Here is a 19,282-nt window from a genome sequence, read left to right as displayed (position 1 = left end):
TCCCCACGAAACCAGAGAGTATTTGGAAGATTGGGGTGAGGGACGTTCAGGAACCAGGGCCATAGAGGTGTGTGGAGCTGGTACTGTCTCTGGAATTTTAATCACAATGAAGTTTGGCAAGGAAACTGCACTTGTACTTACATTCAGACCTGTGGCCTTTGTTTCCTTACGGTCACCATGACTAGCACCAAGGGATCCTGCCCACTCCATGTCCCAGGTCCAAGGGTTACCTTTCTTTCAGTGCCCACTTAACTCCATTGGTTCAGAGGCACTTTCAGCTGAGAGGGAATAGATGTATGTCTTATGCATAGTGCTATTGAGGATAGGCCTATCCAGGAATTGGATTTGGGGCTGAAGAGGCACATTTTCTAGCTCCAGCAACGTGATTTTGTTGAGGGCTCCCCTAGGAAACAGCAGGGGTCTTGGCACATAGAGGGTCTGTTGTGGCCCCCTCTTTGTCCAGTAGCGGCCCAGGTTAAACCCATTGATCCAGACTTGGCCCTGGGGAGGAGGAAGGAGAGGAATATAAAGGATCAGCTCTCAAAGGGGTACAATTATCCCCTTTGGGGTTTCTAATCAGAGGAATAATTTCTGCTCTCCCTCCTTCCAAGATTTTCCTCTTACCACCCTACTCCCCAGCCCCACCCTCACTGTCAGCAATACCTTGGTCCATCCAGGTAGAAAGAGAAATGTGTCCCCGCCTGAGTCTAAAATTGGGAAGGTTGTAGAGTAGAAGGTGGGGCCAGAGGGAGTTTGAGGATGTGAGCTTTTCAGCAACGGGTTGGGAAACCACCACTTTACAAGATTATCAACTTTCAGAGGGAACATCAGCCACTGGGTAAGGACCGTTTGCCCCAGAATTGGTGGCTCCAATAGGCCCTGTGAAGAAGGCAAATGAAAATTCATCATTCTCTAAGTTCTAAGGCCAAACTATCCCTACTCAAGCCCTGGGATGCAACTAGTGGCCATGTCCAGGTCCCCACAAGCTGCTGCTTTGCTGCCTAAGCCCTAAGGACATAGCTTTTTTTTTTTTTTTTTTTTTTTTGTGGTACACGGGCCTCTCACTGTTGTGGCCTCTCCCGTTGCGGAGCACAGGCTCCGGACGCGCAGGCTCAGCGGCCATGGCTCACGGGCCCAGCCACTCCGCTGCATGTGGGATCTTTCCGGACCGGGGCACGAACCCGCATCCCCTGCATCGGCAGGCAGACTCTCAACCACTGCGCCACCAGGGAAGCCCAGGACATAGCTCTTGTTTATCTTCTATTAGGTCCCTATCTTTCCAAGGGAGTTCGGTCAATAAGAATATTGGGGGGTGGGAATTCCCTGGTGGTCCAGTGGTTAAGACTGCGCTCCCAATGCAGGGGGCTTGGGTTCAATCCCTGGTCAGGGAACTGGATCCTGCATGCCACAACTAAAGATTCTGCATGCTGCAACTAAAAAAGATGCCATGTGCTGCAACAAAGATCCCACATGCAGCAAGTAAGGCAGCCAAATAAATAATTTAAAAAATGAAATTAAAAAAAAAAAGAGTATGGGGGCAAGGGAGTGGGCATAGCTAGCTCACCTTGAAGTCACTGCTGTTAGACCCAAAACTGAGCCTCCCCATGTTCTCCAGCAAGACATCCAGTTTGGCCCCCTTTTTCCCCGTCAAAAATAGGTTGTGTTTCATGTTTCGTTCCAAAACACCCTGAAACACCTGTGGATAAGAGTGTCTGTAAAAGGGAGGCGCTCAGCATCTAGCCTGTGGCCACCACACAGGAAGCCACATTAGGACACTGATTTAGAGGGCAAAGAGAATATAGCTCTTCTGTCACTTATCCATTCATAATGGAACCTTATCCTTAGTCAAACTCTTCCTCATCCCAGCTTATCCCCTCAAATGTGAGCAGGCAGTGGGAAAAGGTAGATATGGGAAATTTAAGACTAAAGTGTGCTGGGGAGGAGAGGAAATGGGCTCAGAGATAGCCTGGTATTAGGTTCTCACCCCATCCACCATCACGTAGGCACGATCATGGACTCCATTGTTTGGCACCCAGAATTGTGTTGGCTCAGAAACAGTATGGGTCAGATAGGTCCGGTACAACATATACCCATGGTCCTGGGTGTGTAAGAATAAGTTTATAAGCTGAGAGATAAGAAAGGATACTGTGGGGAAGATGCATAGCTGAGGGAACCCCTGGTATAGCTGTTGCCATACCCACCGGATGGGGGATTATGCTTTACCTGGTTGACAGCCTCAAAGGTCATTGGCAGGATTGAATGGATGGGCCCTTGGGGACATAGGAAGTCTAGGAAAGCCAGCAAATTCCCATCCTGTTAGAATAAGGGGAAAGTATCAGAATATGAGGGAACTTTCAGAATAGAGGGTAGGACAGGCTGGGCTATTTAGAGAATAAAGGGGTAGAATTAGAGAGTAATGGAGAGAAGCTTACCAGGTGTAGGCTCAAAGGTCCAAGCATCATCTTGGGGCTGGGGGGAGGTAAAGGTCCCAAGGGAACTTCCTGGAACTGAGACCAAATTCTCTCAGGAGCCATAGGAAAACCACACAAAGAACCCCTATTCCAAGACCCTAGTGCAGGGTTCTTAACTGGGGGTCCGGGGAAGGGCTTCAGGGGTCATGAAGGTTCTGTAATTTTACACATATTTGTGTGTGTCTCCCCAGGGAATCCCATTTGGGTGGGTGAGAAATGCTGCCACAGGGTGCTCAGAGGGCTCTCTGGCCCAGAGAACAACCACTGATTTATGGGATCCCTTTACAATTTGGGTACTCCCTCCCCCCAAATTAATAAAAGCTTTTGGTGCTTAATGAAGTGGTGGGGCACCTTGCTGATGACATTTCGAATAGCAAAAAGCTTAGGTGTGGGGTCCCCTGCTTCAGATATGGGTGCATCGTAGTCGTAGCTGGTAGTAATTGGAAGAAAGCGTCCCTTCTCATCAGCACCTGGTCAAACCAATTTAATTAGTTCCATATATCTTTCAGGTGATAGGCACTAAGCAAAGAAATGCATGCAGAGAGTTTTGCTATCAGCAGGGGTAGCAGTGGCCACATCCAGCTTCTAGCGTCCTAATCCGTGCAGCCTGCAGATTCTAGTTCCTTGCTGCCTCCCTGCTGCCACCCCAGGGACCATCTGGACTCACCATTCCAGTATCCAAAGTTGGTACCTCCATGGAACATGTACCTAAAGTGGGGGAGAGCAGGGGGAAAGGTAAAAGCTGACCCACTGAATCTTAACCTTCATCCCCAGCACCCAGTTACAGAGTCATGCTGGCCCCAGTGTCTCCAGTTACATGTTCACACTGGCTCCCAACTTCAGCATGTTCTCTAGTCCTTTGGTTACAGCTGGTACGGAGCGTGTGGAGTGATTCTGGCCCCAGTAATCCAGCCAGCCTGTGTAGTACTCAGAGTTCACCTACAGCATGAAGTGAAAGGAGCTGTGAGGCAGATGGAAACCGAGCTCAACCCATTTCCCACTCTGACACCTGCTTTGATTGCCCTCCCCTCTGGCTCCTCACCAATGGCCCGCGGGGTTCATACTTCCGAAGCAGGGCAAAGATTTTGGTCATGTTGTCAGCTGCAGAAAGGAGGCAAAGGTGAAAGATGAGCAACATGGAACAGGTGCCCCTTCCCCAGACTTCACTCTGAACCCTTGCTCAGGAGACCTGGGCCAAAATCTATAGTGGTATAGAGTCCCTGGAGGGAGCCACATTTGAGGCCTTCAGGGCCATCTGTGGTGAAGAGCAAGATCTTGTCTCCAAGCAGTGCACGGAAGAGCCCAGCCAGGTGTCTCATGTAGCTCATGTCGCAGGCCCCGTAGCTACCGTATTCATTCTCCACCTGCCAGGGGAAAGGAAATGTGGAGGTCAGCTATGAGGTGGAGAAATTAAGGACACCATCACCTCCTTCCCCTAGCCCAGTCAACTTTCCACTTGTACCTGAATGCTAATGATGTTGCCTCCATTGTGGTAGAGCCATGGATGTATCTTGGGCAGCAAGACCTTGAACCAGGAGTCCACTGCGGCAAGGAAGTCTAAAGGAAGGGGAAGTGCTCTGTTCATCAGGGCACCACCACCTCTGCAGCCCCCACCCCTAGCCTCAGTGCTAGCAACTTCAGTGCTGCCTGAACTCTGGGCTGCACTTTGCATCCCACTTGTCCACAGCTGTGTCTGGGAAGCGGTGACTTGTCAGGAGAATCTCTGAACCCTAAGCACTTGTATAGTTGCATGGCAATGAAATTTGAGCATAGGAAACAAAGCAGTATTTCTTGTAAATTCATTTTTTAAATGTAAGAAAAATGTTAAAACACATCAAATGGAGCTGTTATTATGCAATCATATATACTTGAGATTGCTATGAAGTAGCATGGGAGTTTACAAAAGTGTAGAATGTCTGACCTGCACCCTGATGTAACTGACAGTCCAGGAGATTTAAGTCATCAAATGAAAGATGATATTAGGTATCATGCCTTAAATTCTCAACTCCTATTGGTGATTTCTGTTGACTCACCCTCAGAAGACTCATGCATGACCTCTGCCTCCTTACCTAAGCAACTCCAACTCAGGCTTCAGGTCTTAAATTTCACTTCCCCAAGGAAACCTCTGATATCCTAGATGAGGGTAGATCCCCCTGTTACACACTCTCACATCACCTCATACTTCCCTTTCGAGTGCTTAACAAATTATAATTAAGCATTTATTTCTGTAATTGTTTCCTGTTGGTCTCCCCCACTAGTGAGCAGGAACCTTGTCTGTCAGGTTCATTTGCTGCATCCCTGACATTGAGGACAATGCTTAGCAGATAGCGGACTCTCAAAGGTGGAGTCAACGAAAGATATTTTAGAGGGTATTTTTATATTCTTAAAACATTTAGGGTTTCCCTGGTGGCGCAGTGGTTGAGAGTCCGCCTGCCGATGCAGGGGACACGGGTTCGTGCCCCGGTCCGGGAGGATCCCACATGCCGCGGAGTGGCTGGGCCTGTGAACCATGGCCGCTGAGCCTGTGCTCCACAACGGGAGAGGCTACAGCAGTGAGAGGCCCGCGTACCACAAAAATCCAAAAAAAAAAAAAAAAAAAAAAAACATTTAATTCCTTTACATTTTGTGTTCTGTATAAAGGAGGCCCAGGTTGTTTTGCCTCCTTTAATCCAAGCATACATTAACTCTCATTCAACAGGTATTTATGGGTGCTCACTATGCACTAAGCAGTGTTCTAGGTGTTAGGGATACAGAAGGGAACAAAATGGACAAAGATCTCTGTCCTTGTGGAATTTCCTTTCCAGTGAGGGAGGCAGTGAATTAAATAATCAGGTAAAATATGTAGTGTGTTAATGCCAAGGAGAAAAAATTAAGCAGGGAAGGAGGATATAAAATGGTGGGGTGAAGGGAGTTTAAATTTTAGAGGGTGGCCCAGGGAAGGCATCAGCGAGGTCGTTCTGCAGGAAGATAGAGGCAGTACCATGTGCAAAGGCCTCAAGACAGGAACAGCAGAGAAGCCAGCATGAACAATGGGGAGAAGAGTGGATGTCAGGGAGATGACTGGGCCAATGAGGTAGGACCTAATAGACCATTTTAAGGAATCCATGGTTCGTATTCTGAATGAGTTGAGAACCTGTTGGAGAGGTTTAGACAGAGAAATGACATGATCTAAAATATATATTTAAACTTATATTTTAAGAGGATCACACTGACTGCTGAATTAAGAATAGACTACATGGGGGAGGGGCAAAGAAGGGAAACCAGTTAGGAAGGTATTAAAGTAATCCAGCTGAGAGAGGTGGTTTGGACCAGGGTGGTGGCAATGGGGGCGATGAAAAGTAACTGAATACAATATATTTTGAGGGTGAAGCTGACAGGATTTTCTGACGGACTGAATGAGGGGCCTGAGAGAAAGACAGGTGTGAAAAATTCCACCACAGTGTTTAGCCCGATGAATTGGAAAATGGACTTGCCATTAACTGAGACAGGGAGAGTGTATGAATAGCTGGTTTGGAAGGAACTTAGTTGTATCAGTATGCCTTTTAGACCTCCAAATGCAGAAGTCAAGTAGGCAGTTGGATATATGGTTTTGGAAGCCAAGGGAAGGTCCTGACTGGAGATATATATTTCAGAATCATTAGCTATCAGATGGAATTTAAAGCCACGCAAATGAATGAGATCATAAAGGGAGTAAATACATATGGAAAAGAGAAGTGTCCAAGGACTGAGCCCTGACACACCCCAGCATTTAGTGGAAAGGGAAATGGAGAAGGATCAGTAAGAGACTGAGAAGGAGTGGTCAGAAAGATTGTAGGGGGAGGGGCAGGGACCACATAAGTGTGGTATCATGGAAACGGTGAGAAGAGTATTTCACAGGACAAAATGATCAACTGGGCTGAATGCTGCTGACTGGTCAAGGGGGATAAGATCTGAGACATCACCATGGATTCAGCAATGAAGAGGTCACTGGTCTTGAGAAAAACAGACTGCATGTTGTTTTTCCATCAATACTTTATCATTTTAAATGTATTTCATAGTCAATTGAGTTTCGGAAATGCTATAAGTGGCATAAAGCTCTCCAGCACCCTAAGAAGTGAAACAGCACCTGGAGAGTCCCCAGCAGATATAAGGAATTTTGACCTTTTTAAAACAGTAAACTTTTTAAAAGGTGTAAAGCAGATAGAATTATTCCCTGCTCTAATGACTTCCTACTTGCACCTGAAATGAAATCCAAATGCCTTGAAATATTGGGCATCTCATCTTTTCTTTTTCATGCTCTTTCCCTAGGTGATGTCTCAGTACGCATGGATTTAAATGCCATCCTTACACCGATGACTCCCAAATTTATACCTCTAGCTCAGACCTACTCCTAAGCTCCACATTCACACATCCTATTGCTTACTTAATATCCTCCCTTGAGTGATAAAAATTTAACATGACCAGAACAGAACCATTGTTTCTTCCCCAAAAGTTGTTCTTTTGCCACCCCTTGTCTTCTCTATCTTCCCTAAGTCAATAAATGGCACCACCATCTTGACTGGCCAGAAACTTGATTCCTTTCTTTCCTCATCCTACCCACACTGCCCCCACCCCTCCCCCTCTCATCAAATCTGTCAATAGAGTCCTGGTGACTTTTATCTCCAACCTATAGCTCAGTCCTGCTCTCTTCTTTCTATTTCCACCACTATCACATTCCAGGAGCCATCATCTCTCTCCTCAGCTACAATCATAGTCTCCCAGTTAAGTTTCTCCACCTCTACCCTTGCTCCCCTCAATCCATTTTCCACATCCAGGCTAACGTAATCTAAAAACAAATCAGATAATTCTGGTTAAACTCTTTCAATGACTTTCTACTGTGCTTATAATAAAATGCAAACCCCTTACAGTGGCCTGTAAGATCCTGCATTAACAGTCCTTATCTATCTACAATTTCTTGTCATACTACTCTCCCTCACCCACTGTGCTCCAGCCATGCTGGCCTCAACCATGCCATGATCTTTCCTATCTCTGGGCCTGAAAAGATACCATATCCGGGAACTCCCTGGCGGTCCAGTGGTTAGGACTTCGCACTTTCACTGCCGAGGGCCATTCAATCCCTGGTCTGGGAGATCCTACAAGCCCTGAGGCGCGGCCAAAAATAAATGAATTAATTAATTTTAAAACAATACATCATTCCCTCTACCTGGTCGTTCTCACCTCACTCTTCATATGACCGGTGTTTTCCCTTCCCTAGAGTAACTGAAATGTCATCTCAGGAAAGCCTTTTCTGGCCTTCCTACCTATAAGAGGCCCTGTTATTCACTATCTCAACTCCTTGTCTATTTTCTTGTGTAGTATTTTTAAATAATCTTATAAGTTTGGGGTTTTTTTAAATTAACGTTTCTTCCAGACTGGGTCTGTCTGGTCCCCCATTTCCTAGCATTCTGCTGGGCATGATGAAAACACTAAATATTTGAATGAATGATCTCTGTTTGGGGCACTCAAATGACCCATTTTGTTGTTGTCCTTTGCTTTTTTCTGTGTCAAGTCTTTTTTTCTTAACTCACCTGGATCTGAAGTTCTCAGATGAATTTTAGGTTTTCGAAGCAACCAGGCTGGGAGACCCCCCTGAGACAAACATAAAGACAACAGAGAAGTGAGTGGGGGACTTCCCTGGTGGCGCAGTGGTTAAGAATCCGCCTGCCAATGCAGGTGACATGGGTTTGAGCCCTGGTCCGTGAAGATCCCACATGCTGCAGAGCAACTAAGCCCGTGCACCACAACTACTGAGCCCGCATGCCACAACCACTGAAGCCTGCGCGCCTAGAGCCCGTGCTCCACAACAAGAGAAGCCATTGCAGTGAGAAGCCCACACACCACAAAGAAAAGTAGCCCCGCTCACTGCAACTAGAGAAAGCCCGAGCAGCAACGAAGCCCCAAGGCAGCCAAAAAAAAAAAGTGACTGGGTTTTGTTGTCTGGGAGTGGAGTAGGGGAGGTAAGAAGGGAGGAAGTTGAGTATAGTGATGGAAGTGACCCTAGAGTGGGGGCAGATGCGAGTCGTCTGGGAACTGCACTTGGGAGGCTTTGCTTCTATTCATTCTCCCACTAACTCACCATCTCCCACTCTGCACAGATGTAAGGTCCTGGTCTCAGTATGACCAACAGGTTTGCTAAAGTTGCCTCTTTCAGAAATGCAAAGAGGTCACGGCTGGCATTAAAGTTATAGACCCCAGGCTCTGGCTCGTGGTAATTCCAGGGCACATAACTGAGAAAGGAAGAGGTTAACAAGGGCCCAAGGCAGGGAGATGCCGCGGAGGCCTATGGGCTCAGGCCTTGCAGGGAATCTCCAGGAAGCTGTTGGAAGGAGGTCCTGGCCCACCCTTTCCCACCCTTGGCTGGGAGGCCCTGGGGCTAGAACCTCTCATACACAGCCAATCTTACTGTCCTGATCCCCTTCTTAAGGGGGTGGTAGGAAGAGTAAATCCCACCCTTCCATGGCTCTCGGGAGCACTTCTTACAACTGTATGGCGTTGAGGCCACTCATTCGCATCTTGAAAAGCCGGTCTGCCCAAAGCACCCGTGGTACCCGAAAGTAGTGCAGGCTGCCAGACACGTAGCGGAACGGGGCCCCGTCCAGGAGGAATCTGTCATGATCCCGATCCACTACAAACGACCGAGTGTGTGCCTGCAAGGGGAGAGACGGTGCTCAGCAGTGGTCTGGAGTCGGGGGTCAGCTTCTGCCAAGAGCAGAGATGGAACTAGCCCTTCCCAGTATTCTGTTGTTTTCACTTTCGTTCTCTCCTCCGCCATATCTGATCCCGTCTCCCCGCACCCAGCCGGGTGGTTTGATACTCATCCTACCTGGGGCAGCAGCCGCGTCAGGAGTAGCAGCAGCAGGGAGGGAAGGCAGAGCAGCTTCTGGGGAGCCATGGCGCTTTCGGGGCTCTTCTAGTCAGAGACGGTGGTCCAACCGTCACGTGGCGGATTCCTGGGAGGGAACCTCAGCGAGCAAGTGGGCGGAGACCACCTCAAGTTGCCAGACGAATTAGTCTGGACTTTGTCTACAGCCTGCAGCTACCCACTACTCTACTAGTTTGTAAAATCCTCTACATTTTGATACTCAAAGTGCAGTTCATGAGCCAGCTTCACCAGCATCACCTGTTAGAAATGCGGAGTCTCAGATCTTACCTCAAACCTATAGAATCAGATTTTGTATTTTGACAAGCTTTCCAGGTGCTCCTAAGCAAACTCAAGATTGAGAAGCAGGGATTTCCCTGGTGGTCCAGTGGGTAAGACTCTGTGCTCCCAGTGCACTAGATCCCACATGCCACAACTAAGAGCCCACATGCCGCAACTAAGACCAGCGCAGCCAAATAAATAAAGATTGAGAAGCAGTGCTCTACTACACTGAGCCCCCTGAGGGTGGGGAGAATCTTATCCAACCTGAATCCTCTGCTTCTATCACAGGGCCTGGCACATAGCAGGTTAAATCTAGATGAATGTCAGAAACAGGTTCAGAACCAAGGGAAACCAGAGGAAAGGGGTGGGGGGGACCAGATTACAAGAGGAATCTTTTTCCTGGAGAGTCCTTTGCTGCTTCAACAAAAGAGACCATCTAGGCCATCCTATTTTCTTTGGATGTGCACCTCTTTCCAATTTATCCCTGCCTGCTTAGGCAAGAGAGGTGGAGGACAACTGCTTGGTTCCAAGGCTTGGGAATTTGTGAATTTCCATTACACCTGCCTTCACAGTCCCAAGCCTGGGATGTGAGGACCAGGATAATATTATTAATAATTTCTGATTATTGACGCTGCTGAGAGCTATGTGTCAAATACTGTGCTAAGCACTTTACCTCTCATTTAATCTCCAGACAACTCTATGATGATTATCATTTCCATTTTACTGATGAGGAGACTGAAGGATACAAATATTAAGTAGCCTGTTCAATGTCACACAACTAGTTTAGTAGAGCTGGGATTTAAACAAGGCAGTCTGGCCTCACAGTTCATGCACTTAACCTTAGGTACTATTATACCCATTTTACAGTGAGGGAAAGTGAGCCTTCCAGAGGTTAAGTAACTTGTTTAGGTCACACAGCTAATAGGCTATTAAGACAGGATTCAGACCCTAGTCTGGTTCAAGAGCCTGAGCTCTTAACCACTGAGACTACGGTAATGGGATACAGGCCAGAGCCCTCAAGGTTGTACTGATCAGAGCTCCAGGGGGTCCAGGCCGCCAGCACCCGCCCCTCTCAGCATCCACCTCAGGCTGGACCGTAGCTGGCTGCCCAGTGCGCGGGAGGTATGACGCCCCCTACCTCTGGCTTTGGGAGATGGAGGTCCTGGGGGGCCTCAGGCCGAGGCCGGCTTTGCTCCCCTTTGGCGTAGGTGCCTGCGTCTTGACCCGTACTGAAGGACAGGTGTGGAACCCTCACTCGGGTCCTGGGACCCGTCCTCCCCCAGGCCTAGCCAGCACGGGGCCTCTCAGCTCCACGCCCCCACATCGTCTGGGTGCCCAGAGGTTGCTAGCATACTACGGGCCGTTACACAGGCGCGGGCTGATGACGTAATAGCTGTTTCCGGTGTCTGGCGCTTCCCTCCAGCCGAAGCCAGGTGAGTTGGGAGTCCAGGCTGGCCCACCCTGGGCTCTGCGCACCGAGACTGGGGTGGGCTCTGCAAGTGGTGGGTCCGGGCCTCGCACCTCCCCGCCGGAACCCCCCCATGACCTGCCTTTGCAGCCCAACGGGCGTGGGAGTGGGAGTCGCCTAAAGGTGGGCGGGGGTTGGAGGAAGTGGCCTGGGAGTCGCCGCGGGGCCTGAGGCTTTTAGGCACCTGACCCCAGCCTTGGAGCCGGCGTTGCCAGGGCCCATTTTTTTCTAGGTTCCGAGATCTGGCCCTGAGCGCTCCACGTTGCCACTTTAGGGGTCTTCTGGATTGTGCCCGGCCAGCGACCCTGCCGTTCTTTTCCTTCCAGCATGATCCGCTGGACCCCCAGCGACTTGCCTGAAAGAGACCTCTCAACCTGGACGAACCCTTTGGCAGCCCCAGACCGTCCTTGAGGAGGATGACTGAGACACTATGGGCCACGCGCTTTGTGTCTGCTCTCGGGGAACTGTCATCATTGACAATAAGCGCTACCTCTTCATCCAGAAACTGGGGGAGGGGTGAGTGTTTGGAAATCATTTAACTAGTCCCTAGGGTTATGGTGTTTGAAGGACAGCAGTCTGCACATGATAGGGGCACAAAAGTTTTCTGCCTAGTCTCTGATTCACCTGACAGAGCCCAGCTACTGTGGTGGTCAAGAAAGTGGATTGTGGAGCCAGGCTTCCTAGATTCACCATGTATGGCCTTGATAAGCCATAGTTTCATCTGCCTTTTGGAGCTAATTATGCTTCACTTGTAGGGCTGTGAGGACAAAACCAGATACTGCGTATCAAATGTCTCCCCTACGGCCTGGTTCATAGCACTTGATAAATGTTGACTGTTATTTATTTAATATTTATGGAGCATCTGTCATGTGCAGAGCCCTGCATTAAGATCATAGCACCTAGGGGCTTCCCTGGTGGCGCAGTGGTTGAGAGTCCGCCTGCCGATGCAGGGGACATGGGTTTGTGCCCCGGTCCGGGAAGATCCCACATGCCATGGAGCGGCTAGGCCCGTGAGCCACGGCCGCTAAGCCTGCGCGTCCGGAGCCTGTGCTCCTCAACGGGAGAGGCCACAACAGTGAGAGGCCTGTGTACCGCAAAAAAAAAAAAAAAAATCATAGCACCTAAAAGGTGACTCTGTCCCTGGTCTTGAGCTCAAAGTGTAATAATCTTCAGACTTCTTTTTAGAGTCACACCTTGGGAGGGTTGTTACTAAATGGGAAAGACACCACCCTGCCCCACCCTTCTCCCCAGGGAATTCCTCTGGGTCCAAGCAATGTGGGAAATGACCATGGTCCTTCACTGACCCCTTTGGTCCACAGTGGGTTCAGCTATGTGGACCTAGTGGAGGGGTTACATGATGGACAGTTCTACGCCCTGAAGCGAATCCTGTGTCATGAGCAGCAGGACCGGGAGGAGGCACAACGAGAAGCAGACATGCATCGCCTCTTCCATCACCCCAACATCCTTCGCCTTGTGGCTTATTGTCTGAGGGAGCGAGGCACTAAACATGAGGCCTGGCTGCTGCTACCCTTCTTCAAGGTCAGAAAGTCTCCTGGCTATGGAGGGGGTTGCAACAGAGCCACCTGCCAAGGGCTGTGTGAGCAGTCAAGAACGTTGGGAAGCAGAGACCGTGTTCTGGTTTGACTACTTCAGATTTGGGGTTTAAGGAACCCAGATGGGGCTGTGGGGTGTGTGGTGAGATGGTTGATAGGCTTTGTCATGGGGAAGGACTCAGGCTCAAGGAGCAGAGGCTAAAAAAACATCAACTGTGGGGAAACTTGTTTTGCAGAGAGGTACGCTATGGGACGAGATAGAACAGCTGAAGGACAAAGGCAACTTCTTGACTGAAGAGCAAATCCTTCAGCTGCTGCTGAGTATCTGCAGAGGCCTGGAGGCTATTCATGCCAAGGGTTATGCCCACAGGTCAGTGGGAGGCTCCTGTGTACCTGCTGGGCAGAAGGGAAGAGCCTCATCAAGAGAAATGAGAGGTCTCTGCTGTCCTCCCAAAGAACAGCCCCCATGATTCTTTTGCGCCCCCCCTCCCCCCCGCCCAGGATTCCAGCCTTCCTGTCCAAGGACGCTCATGGTTCGTTTCCACTTTCCTGCAGGGACCTGAAACCCACCAATATCTTGCTTGGAGATGAGGGGCAGCCAGTTTTAATGGACTTGGGTTCCATGAGTCAAGCATGCATCCACGTGGAGGGCTCCCGCCAGGCTCTGACCCTCCAGGTAAGAGTCTCTAGGTTCCTTTGCTTACCTGTTCCCCATCCTCAACCCCTTCTGGTGCGTGCCCCAATGTGGTCACATGACCATGACCTGTGCCCCACTTTTGAGCTCTGGGGCCACTGTTCCAGGACTGGGCAGCCCAGCGGTGCACCATCTCCTACCGGGCCCCGGAGCTCTTTTCCGTGCAGAGCCACTGTGTCATCGATGAGCGGACTGATGTCTGGGTGAGGAGGATGTGGGTGGGAATCTGGGTGGGGAGGAGTGCTGCTCTGTACCTACTGTGGAGTAGAACAGGTCTTTGGTTTCTAGCGCATGGGGCCCCAGAAACCACGTATGCCCTCATCCGCCCTCGACTCTCTTCCTGGGAACTGTCACTGACGCTGTACTCAGTTGCTCAGGAAGTGGTATAATCCCGCCCTTTGAACAGGGTGAGTACAGCCACCTGCCAGGGCTGAAGGCAGTGGCCAAGCACAGGGTGCAGAGGCCTCCAGCTAACTCGCAGTTTCTCTGGGCCCCGGTGGTGTCATGTGACTGAAGTCCGCATATTGTAGTTTCCTTTCACTACAGAATTAAGGGGAGCAATATCACCTACACTGGTCCCCTTCCAAGGAATAACCAAGTTATGCTTAGTCCCTAGGCTGTGTGCTATATGCCATGATGTTTGGGGAAGGCCCTTATGACATGGTGTTCCAGAAGGGTGACAGTGTGGCCCTTGCTGTGCAGAACCAACTAAGCATCCCGCAGAGCCCCAGGTGAGCAGTGAAGGGGGCAGCAAAAGCAGTTCAGACTCCTCCCAGCCGTTTGCGGGGCTGGAGCTGTAGCACGGGATGGCTGCCCTCATCACCCTGCCTTCCTCCTTCTACAGGCATTCTTCAGCCTTGCGGCAGCTGCTGACCTTAATGATGACCGTGGACCCGCAGCAGCGCCCTCATATTCCTTTCCTCCTGAGTCAGTTGGAGGCATTGCAGCCCCCAGCTCAGAGCCAGCACACTACCCAAATCTGAACAAACCAGTGGCCATGTTGAGAAGGTGGCCCCTGTGCCTTGGGAAGAAGCTCCCACCCCTTAGTGGAATCTCCATCCCTTCTAACCAGGACAGCTGTCTTGTAGTTGGGGGCAGCTGTGGGGTGGGGACAGTCAGCTCAGTCTTCTGTCTCTGATTCTGCTCCCTTACGCCCAAGAGCAACAACTGGACTGGGGGCCTGACTGGGTAGTGGTGGGTGAGGGTGGGGAATGGGGAAAGGGGAACTGATAGAATCTGGTAAAGGTTCTGAGCAGGACTGCTGAGCTTACATCATGATCTGCCTCCAAATCTGGGAGCAGGAAAATGTATGAATAGAAGAATAAAGTGAAAGTAGCTTGGTGTGATCTTAGTTTCATTGTGCCTGGAGTGAGAGAAGAGGTGCAGGGGGCCAAAAGTCTGGTTGCCATTTCCAAGGGAGAGCCTGGAGAGAAGAGGAACTGGCGTAGTGTCAAGAATGGCGTGAGTTCATCATTCCACGTACGTAGGCAGGTGTGCCTACCTTAGATCTGGCTGGTTGGTGGTGGGCAATACTTCTCCTAGCTTGTCTTATTCAGAAACTTCAAGATGCTCTGGTTTGAACTGGCTTCTATGCCTAGAACTGTGACCAGGGCCGCCTTAAGCACCCTCACCCTCAATTCATACTTTCATTTCTTCATTCCCAGGGCTGGGTAGCTTAGTCAGAGCAGCCCGGCTAGTCTTCCAGGCAACGGCTTCTGGGTGGCGACACCTGAGGAGTCTTTGGGACGGCTACATAGCTGGTCTCTAGCCTCTGCCTGGGAGCAAGGGGAGTGGAAGTGGCAGCCATTTTGGCCCAGAATCTCTCCCAGATGGTTCTAGTTCACACATGGTTAATGATTAATGAGGCCAGTGTGGTGTGGCAGTATCCAGCTGCCACTTCCTGCTTACTCTGCTGAGTAAACAGGGGCCCTGCCCTTGCTGGGCTTGAAAGCTGTTCCCCTGGGAAGGGCACTGTGTTCCTGAATCACCAGGGAGGGGAGGCAAGGGCAGGGTTCGCATCTCCTGCTCCTGAGATTGAAGCTTCTTCCCCGCACTGTGCCCACCCCCAACTGCTGACGTCAGTGTGCGTCCCAGGGTGCCTGTTAGCAAAGTTGAAGTTTTCCCCAGGGCCCTGGCAGGAGGCTCCCACCAGCTAGCACAGAGGCTGAGGCCAGAAAGAAAGCACAAACAGAGGGGAAATGACCTGACTTTTAATGGCACAACCCTAGGCCCCAGCAAAGCAGCGAGACCAACAGTAAGCTTTGCAAAGCTGCTAGGAGGTGCAGTGACACAAACAACTCTAGGAGATCGCCCTTGTTCCCTCCCATCCCCCAAGCTTATGACTAGGCTCCATGCCCAGGAACTCTGGGCCAGCTCAGCCCCACTCCCAAGCCCTTATAACGCACAGAGGTACCTGGGCCAAGCCTTGCTTCCAGAGTCAGTGAATGCAGAGCAGCGGGAAGAATAGGGTAGCCGTCTCTCAAATACAGAAACTGCTGGGCTTAAACTACTACTTGGAACAGAAGTGAAGCCTCAGATCCTTTAACAGCTTATGGCTGGACAGACGGGTCCAAGACTTGGTCCTCATCTCCCCCCTATCCTGGGCTCCTCTAGGATCATCCACGGGGTCATGTTTCCTGGGCCTGGCAAGGAAGGTCTTTCTTTCCTGCCTGAAGTTCTCACTTTCAGCCATGGAAGGGACAGTCATGAGCAGCACATAGTGAGGGCAGCAGCAGAAGCAGCAGCAGCACAAAAGGGGACGAGGCAGCAGAAGCTTAATCACTCACAGAGGGGACAAGAAACCGTGCAAGGAGACCGTTTATTTCGAAAGGATTTTGCAATAAACATAGTGAGTGGACTCCAGGCAGCTGTTCTATTCTTCTCCCTCATCCTCGTCCTCATAGGAGTCGATGCCTACTTCCTCGTAATCCTTCTCCAGGGCAGCCATATCCTCCCGGGCCTCGGAGAACTCACCCTCCTCCATGCCCTCGCCCACGTACCAGTGCACAAACGCCCTCTTGGCATACATCAGGTCGAACTTGTGGTCCAGGCGGGCCCAGGCCTCAGCGATGGCGGTCGTGTTGCTCAGCATGCACACGGCACGCTGCACCTTGGCCAGATCACCCCCGGGCACCACAGTGGGGGGCTGGTAGTTGATGCCAACCTTGAAGCCCGTGGGGCACCAGTCCACGAACTGAATACTGCGCTTGGTCTTGATGGCAGCGATGGCGGCGTTGACATCCTTGGGCACCACGTCTCCACGGTACAGCAGGCAGCAGGCCATGTACTTGCCGTGACGGGGATCACACTTCACCATCTGGTTGGCAGGCTCGAAGCAGGCATTGGTGATCTCTGCCACCGACAGCTGCTCGTGGTAGGCTTTCTCTGCAGAGATGACTGGCGCATAGGTGGCCAGGGGGAAGTGGATGCGAGGGTAGGGCACCAGGTTGGTCTGGAACTCCGTGAGGTCCACGTTGAGGGCGCCGTCGAAGCGCAGGGAGGCCGTGATGGAGGAGACGATCTGGCTGATGAGGCGGTTGAGGTTGGTGTATGTCGGGCGCTCGATGTCTAGGTTGCGGCGGCAGATGTCATAGATGGCTTCGTTGTCCACCATGAAGGCACAGTCTGAGTGCTCCAGGGTGGTGTGGGTGGTCAGGATGGAGTTATAGGGCTCCACCACAGCTGTGGACACCTGCGGGGCTGGGTAGATGGAGAACTCCAGCTTGGATTTCTTGCCATAGTCAACAGAGAGCCGCTCCATCAGGAGTGAGGTGAAGCCAGAGCCAGTGCCTCCTCCAAAGCTGTGGAACACCAGGAAGCCCTGAAGTCCTGTGCACTGATCAGACTGAAAGGCAAGAAAGTAAAGAGCAATGTGGGCAGGGAAGGGCCCTGAGGAACTCTTTATCTTCTGGCTTCACAAACGCCTAAAATTTCTCAGGAGTCAAGGCAAAGACTAATGAGTATCCCATAGCTGCAGCATGCTCTGGGACATGTACAATTAGAGATGACCCCATGAAATGGATGTGGGAGGGCTTCCCTGGTGGCGCAGTGGTTGAGAGTCCGCCTGCCGATGCGGGGGACACGGGTTCGTGCCCCAGTCTGGGAAGATCCCACATGCCGTGGAGCGGCTGGGCCCGTGAGCCATGGCCGCTGAGCCTGCGCGTCCGGAGCATGTGCTCCACAACGGGAGAGGCCACAGCGGTGAGAGGCCCGCATACCGCAAAAAAAAAGAAATGGATCTGGGAAAAAATGTTTCTGACCATTAGCATCCTCTCAAACGCTCCCTTCCTTCCATCCCAAGTTCTCACCAGCTTGCGGATTCGGTCCAGTACAGGGTCAATGATTTCCTTGCCAATGGTATAGTGACCACGAGCGTAGTTGTTAGCAGCATCCTCTTTCCCAGTGATGAGCTGCTCGGGGTGGAAGAGCTGTCGGTATGGGCCATTTCGGATCTCATCTGGAAGGGCATAAACCACATCATTAGGGCAGAAACCACAAGGCTGTGCTCAGCACATACCTCCCTCCCCCAGCCTGGTAACTGTGGTCAGATATATGGAAGAGCTCATCCTTCTGCCAGCCTGAGATACCAGTGTGTATGGGAAACCCAGACCTGCTGCCCAGGCCAGCCTGCAATCAGCTTGCCTTCTTTAGCTTCCAGCAGGGCAAGGGGTTTTTAGGGCCAGGAAAGCCAGGTCTACACACCCTCTCTCCAGAGAGAAGCTTAGAGTCACTTTCCATCCCCTCAATTCCACCCTCTCTTCCTCTCACCGATTACGGTGGGCTCCAAATCCACAAAAACTGCCCGGGGCACATGCTTTCCAGCACCGGTTTCACAGAAGAAGGTGGTGAAGGAGTCGTCCCCTCCACCAATGGTCTTGTCACTGGGCATCTGCCCATCTGGCTGAATCCCATGTTCCAGACAGTAGAGCTCCCAGCAGGCATTGCCCATCTGAACACCTGCCTGCCCCACATGGACTGAGATGCATTCACGCTGAAGGATAAAGAGAGGGGACATGGCATAAGCTCCACATACATAAGTCCTTACCTCATGAGCCTCTCTCCCACCCTATCACCTACCAGTTAGGATCACTCAGTTGGCAAAAGTGGAGGCTTGGGGCTGGGCAGAGGTCAAAGAGGCTGGCAGCCTGCCCAGGCTCCCCTGCATAGGACCTTCCAACTGGAGGCACCCAGTAGGGCAGGCCAGTCCCTCAGCCTACTTCTCCACTGGGACCTTGTCAAGTAAGAGCTGTGGCTCCACATGACCCTGCTACATTCACAGGACACTCAGGGAGGACGGAGAGGGCAAGTGCGTATGAGACAGGCAGACACTGCAGTAACTGAGACAAGGACAAGCGATTTTTCAGCTGTTCCCAATCCCTACTCCCACAAATCAGCTTCTCAAGAGCCTGAGGAGGGACAGAAGGTTTTCCGGAGCTATGGATTTATAGCTAGAGGTCCCCAGCTTGATTAGTTCTTTGCTCTGAGGATGGAACAACTAGTATTTCGTATAACCCTCTCCCCCTTTCATTCTTGCGGGCTGCAGAGGTGTCTCAGCCTTCCAGCCAGGCGTCAACTGACCACGCTGGCCAGCAGGATGCCCTCCCCCCACCGCCTTTCAAGCCCGTCTGGCTGCGCTCGTCACCTCCACCCCCACACCCTGGGTGTCTTCACCACCTTCGTCCACTGCGGAACCCTCACCGAGACTGCAGAGAGCAAAAGACGGCAGGCGCAGGCAATACGGGTTGTGGGTACTGGGGCACTCGCTGCCCTAGGCTCATCCCTGCCAGTGTGAAATTAACCTCTGAAGAGCCAAATTGGTGCCACGCAGGGCCGGCGCAGCCTCCCTTTTCGACACCGAAATGGCGGGGTGACGGTTTCCAAATACCCAGAAAAGGAAGCGGAACCTGCGGTGAGGCCCCAGAGGTAACCGCCTTGCCT

General features: G+C 51.2%; 3 protein-coding genes across 6 annotated transcripts in view; 1 reads left to right on the top strand and 2 right to left on the bottom strand.

The window, feature by feature from the left end:
* Nucleotides 1–70: 70 nt before the first annotated feature.
* On the bottom strand, nucleotides 71–10,939 carry GLB1L (galactosidase beta 1 like). Its single transcript, XM_024763115.1, has 17 exons — nucleotides 10,769–10,939; nucleotides 9,313–9,439; nucleotides 8,970–9,136; nucleotides 8,566–8,716; nucleotides 8,018–8,078; nucleotides 3,934–4,028; nucleotides 3,661–3,835; nucleotides 3,514–3,572; nucleotides 3,289–3,410; nucleotides 3,139–3,179; nucleotides 2,823–2,941; nucleotides 2,433–2,507; nucleotides 2,224–2,313; nucleotides 1,985–2,098; nucleotides 1,565–1,696; nucleotides 664–879; nucleotides 71–501 (listed from the first exon to the last, which is right to left on the bottom strand). The coding sequence occupies exons 2-17, from the start codon at nucleotides 9,379–9,381 to the stop codon at nucleotides 238–240; spliced, it is 1,950 nt and encodes a 649-aa protein (XP_024618883.1). The 5' UTR covers nucleotides 9,382–9,439; nucleotides 10,769–10,939; the 3' UTR covers nucleotides 71–237.
* On the top strand, nucleotides 10,924–14,691 carry STK16 (serine/threonine kinase 16). Of its 4 annotated transcripts, none has more exons than XM_024763116.1 (8): nucleotides 10,924–11,063; nucleotides 11,425–11,614; nucleotides 12,418–12,637; nucleotides 12,888–13,021; nucleotides 13,207–13,327; nucleotides 13,453–13,548; nucleotides 13,955–14,076; nucleotides 14,190–14,691. In XM_024763116.1, exons 2-8 carry the CDS (start codon nucleotides 11,529–11,531, stop codon nucleotides 14,326–14,328), a joined length of 918 nt encoding a protein of 305 aa, XP_024618884.1. In that variant the 5' UTR covers nucleotides 10,924–11,063; nucleotides 11,425–11,528; the 3' UTR covers nucleotides 14,329–14,691. The 4 variants fall into 4 exon arrangements, with proteins under 4 accessions (XP_024618884.1, XP_024618885.1, XP_024618886.1 ...); XM_024763117.1 differs by lacking the exon at nucleotides 10,924–11,063 and adding an exon at nucleotides 11,087–11,132; XM_024763118.1 differs by lacking the exon at nucleotides 10,924–11,063 and adding an exon at nucleotides 11,161–11,221.
* A 1,453-nt stretch (nucleotides 14,692–16,144) lies between these two features.
* LOC112411846 (tubulin alpha-4A chain) overlaps nucleotides 16,145–19,282 on the bottom strand; it is a 3,743-nt gene continuing 605 nt past the window's right edge. The window contains exons 2-4 of the mRNA XM_024763171.1: nucleotides 18,113–18,335; nucleotides 17,653–17,801; nucleotides 16,145–17,189 (exon numbers count right to left, since the gene is read on the bottom strand). Coding sequence (XP_024618939.1) covers nucleotides 16,218–17,189; nucleotides 17,653–17,801; nucleotides 18,113–18,335 — 1,344 coding nt within the window. The 3' untranslated portion in view covers nucleotides 16,145–16,217. The remainder of the gene's footprint in view (nucleotides 17,190–17,652; nucleotides 17,802–18,112; nucleotides 18,336–19,282) is intronic.

The sequence above is a fragment of the Neophocaena asiaeorientalis genome, unplaced genomic scaffold (assembly GCF_003031525.2).
Source record: "Neophocaena asiaeorientalis asiaeorientalis breed wild unplaced genomic scaffold, Neophocaena_asiaeorientalis_V1.1 scaffold86, whole genome shotgun sequence".
Classification (NCBI taxonomy): Eukaryota; Metazoa; Chordata; class Mammalia; order Artiodactyla; family Phocoenidae; genus Neophocaena; species Neophocaena asiaeorientalis.
Note: the sequence above shows the minus strand (reverse complement) of the source record. Positions and strands in the feature narration are given on the sequence as shown.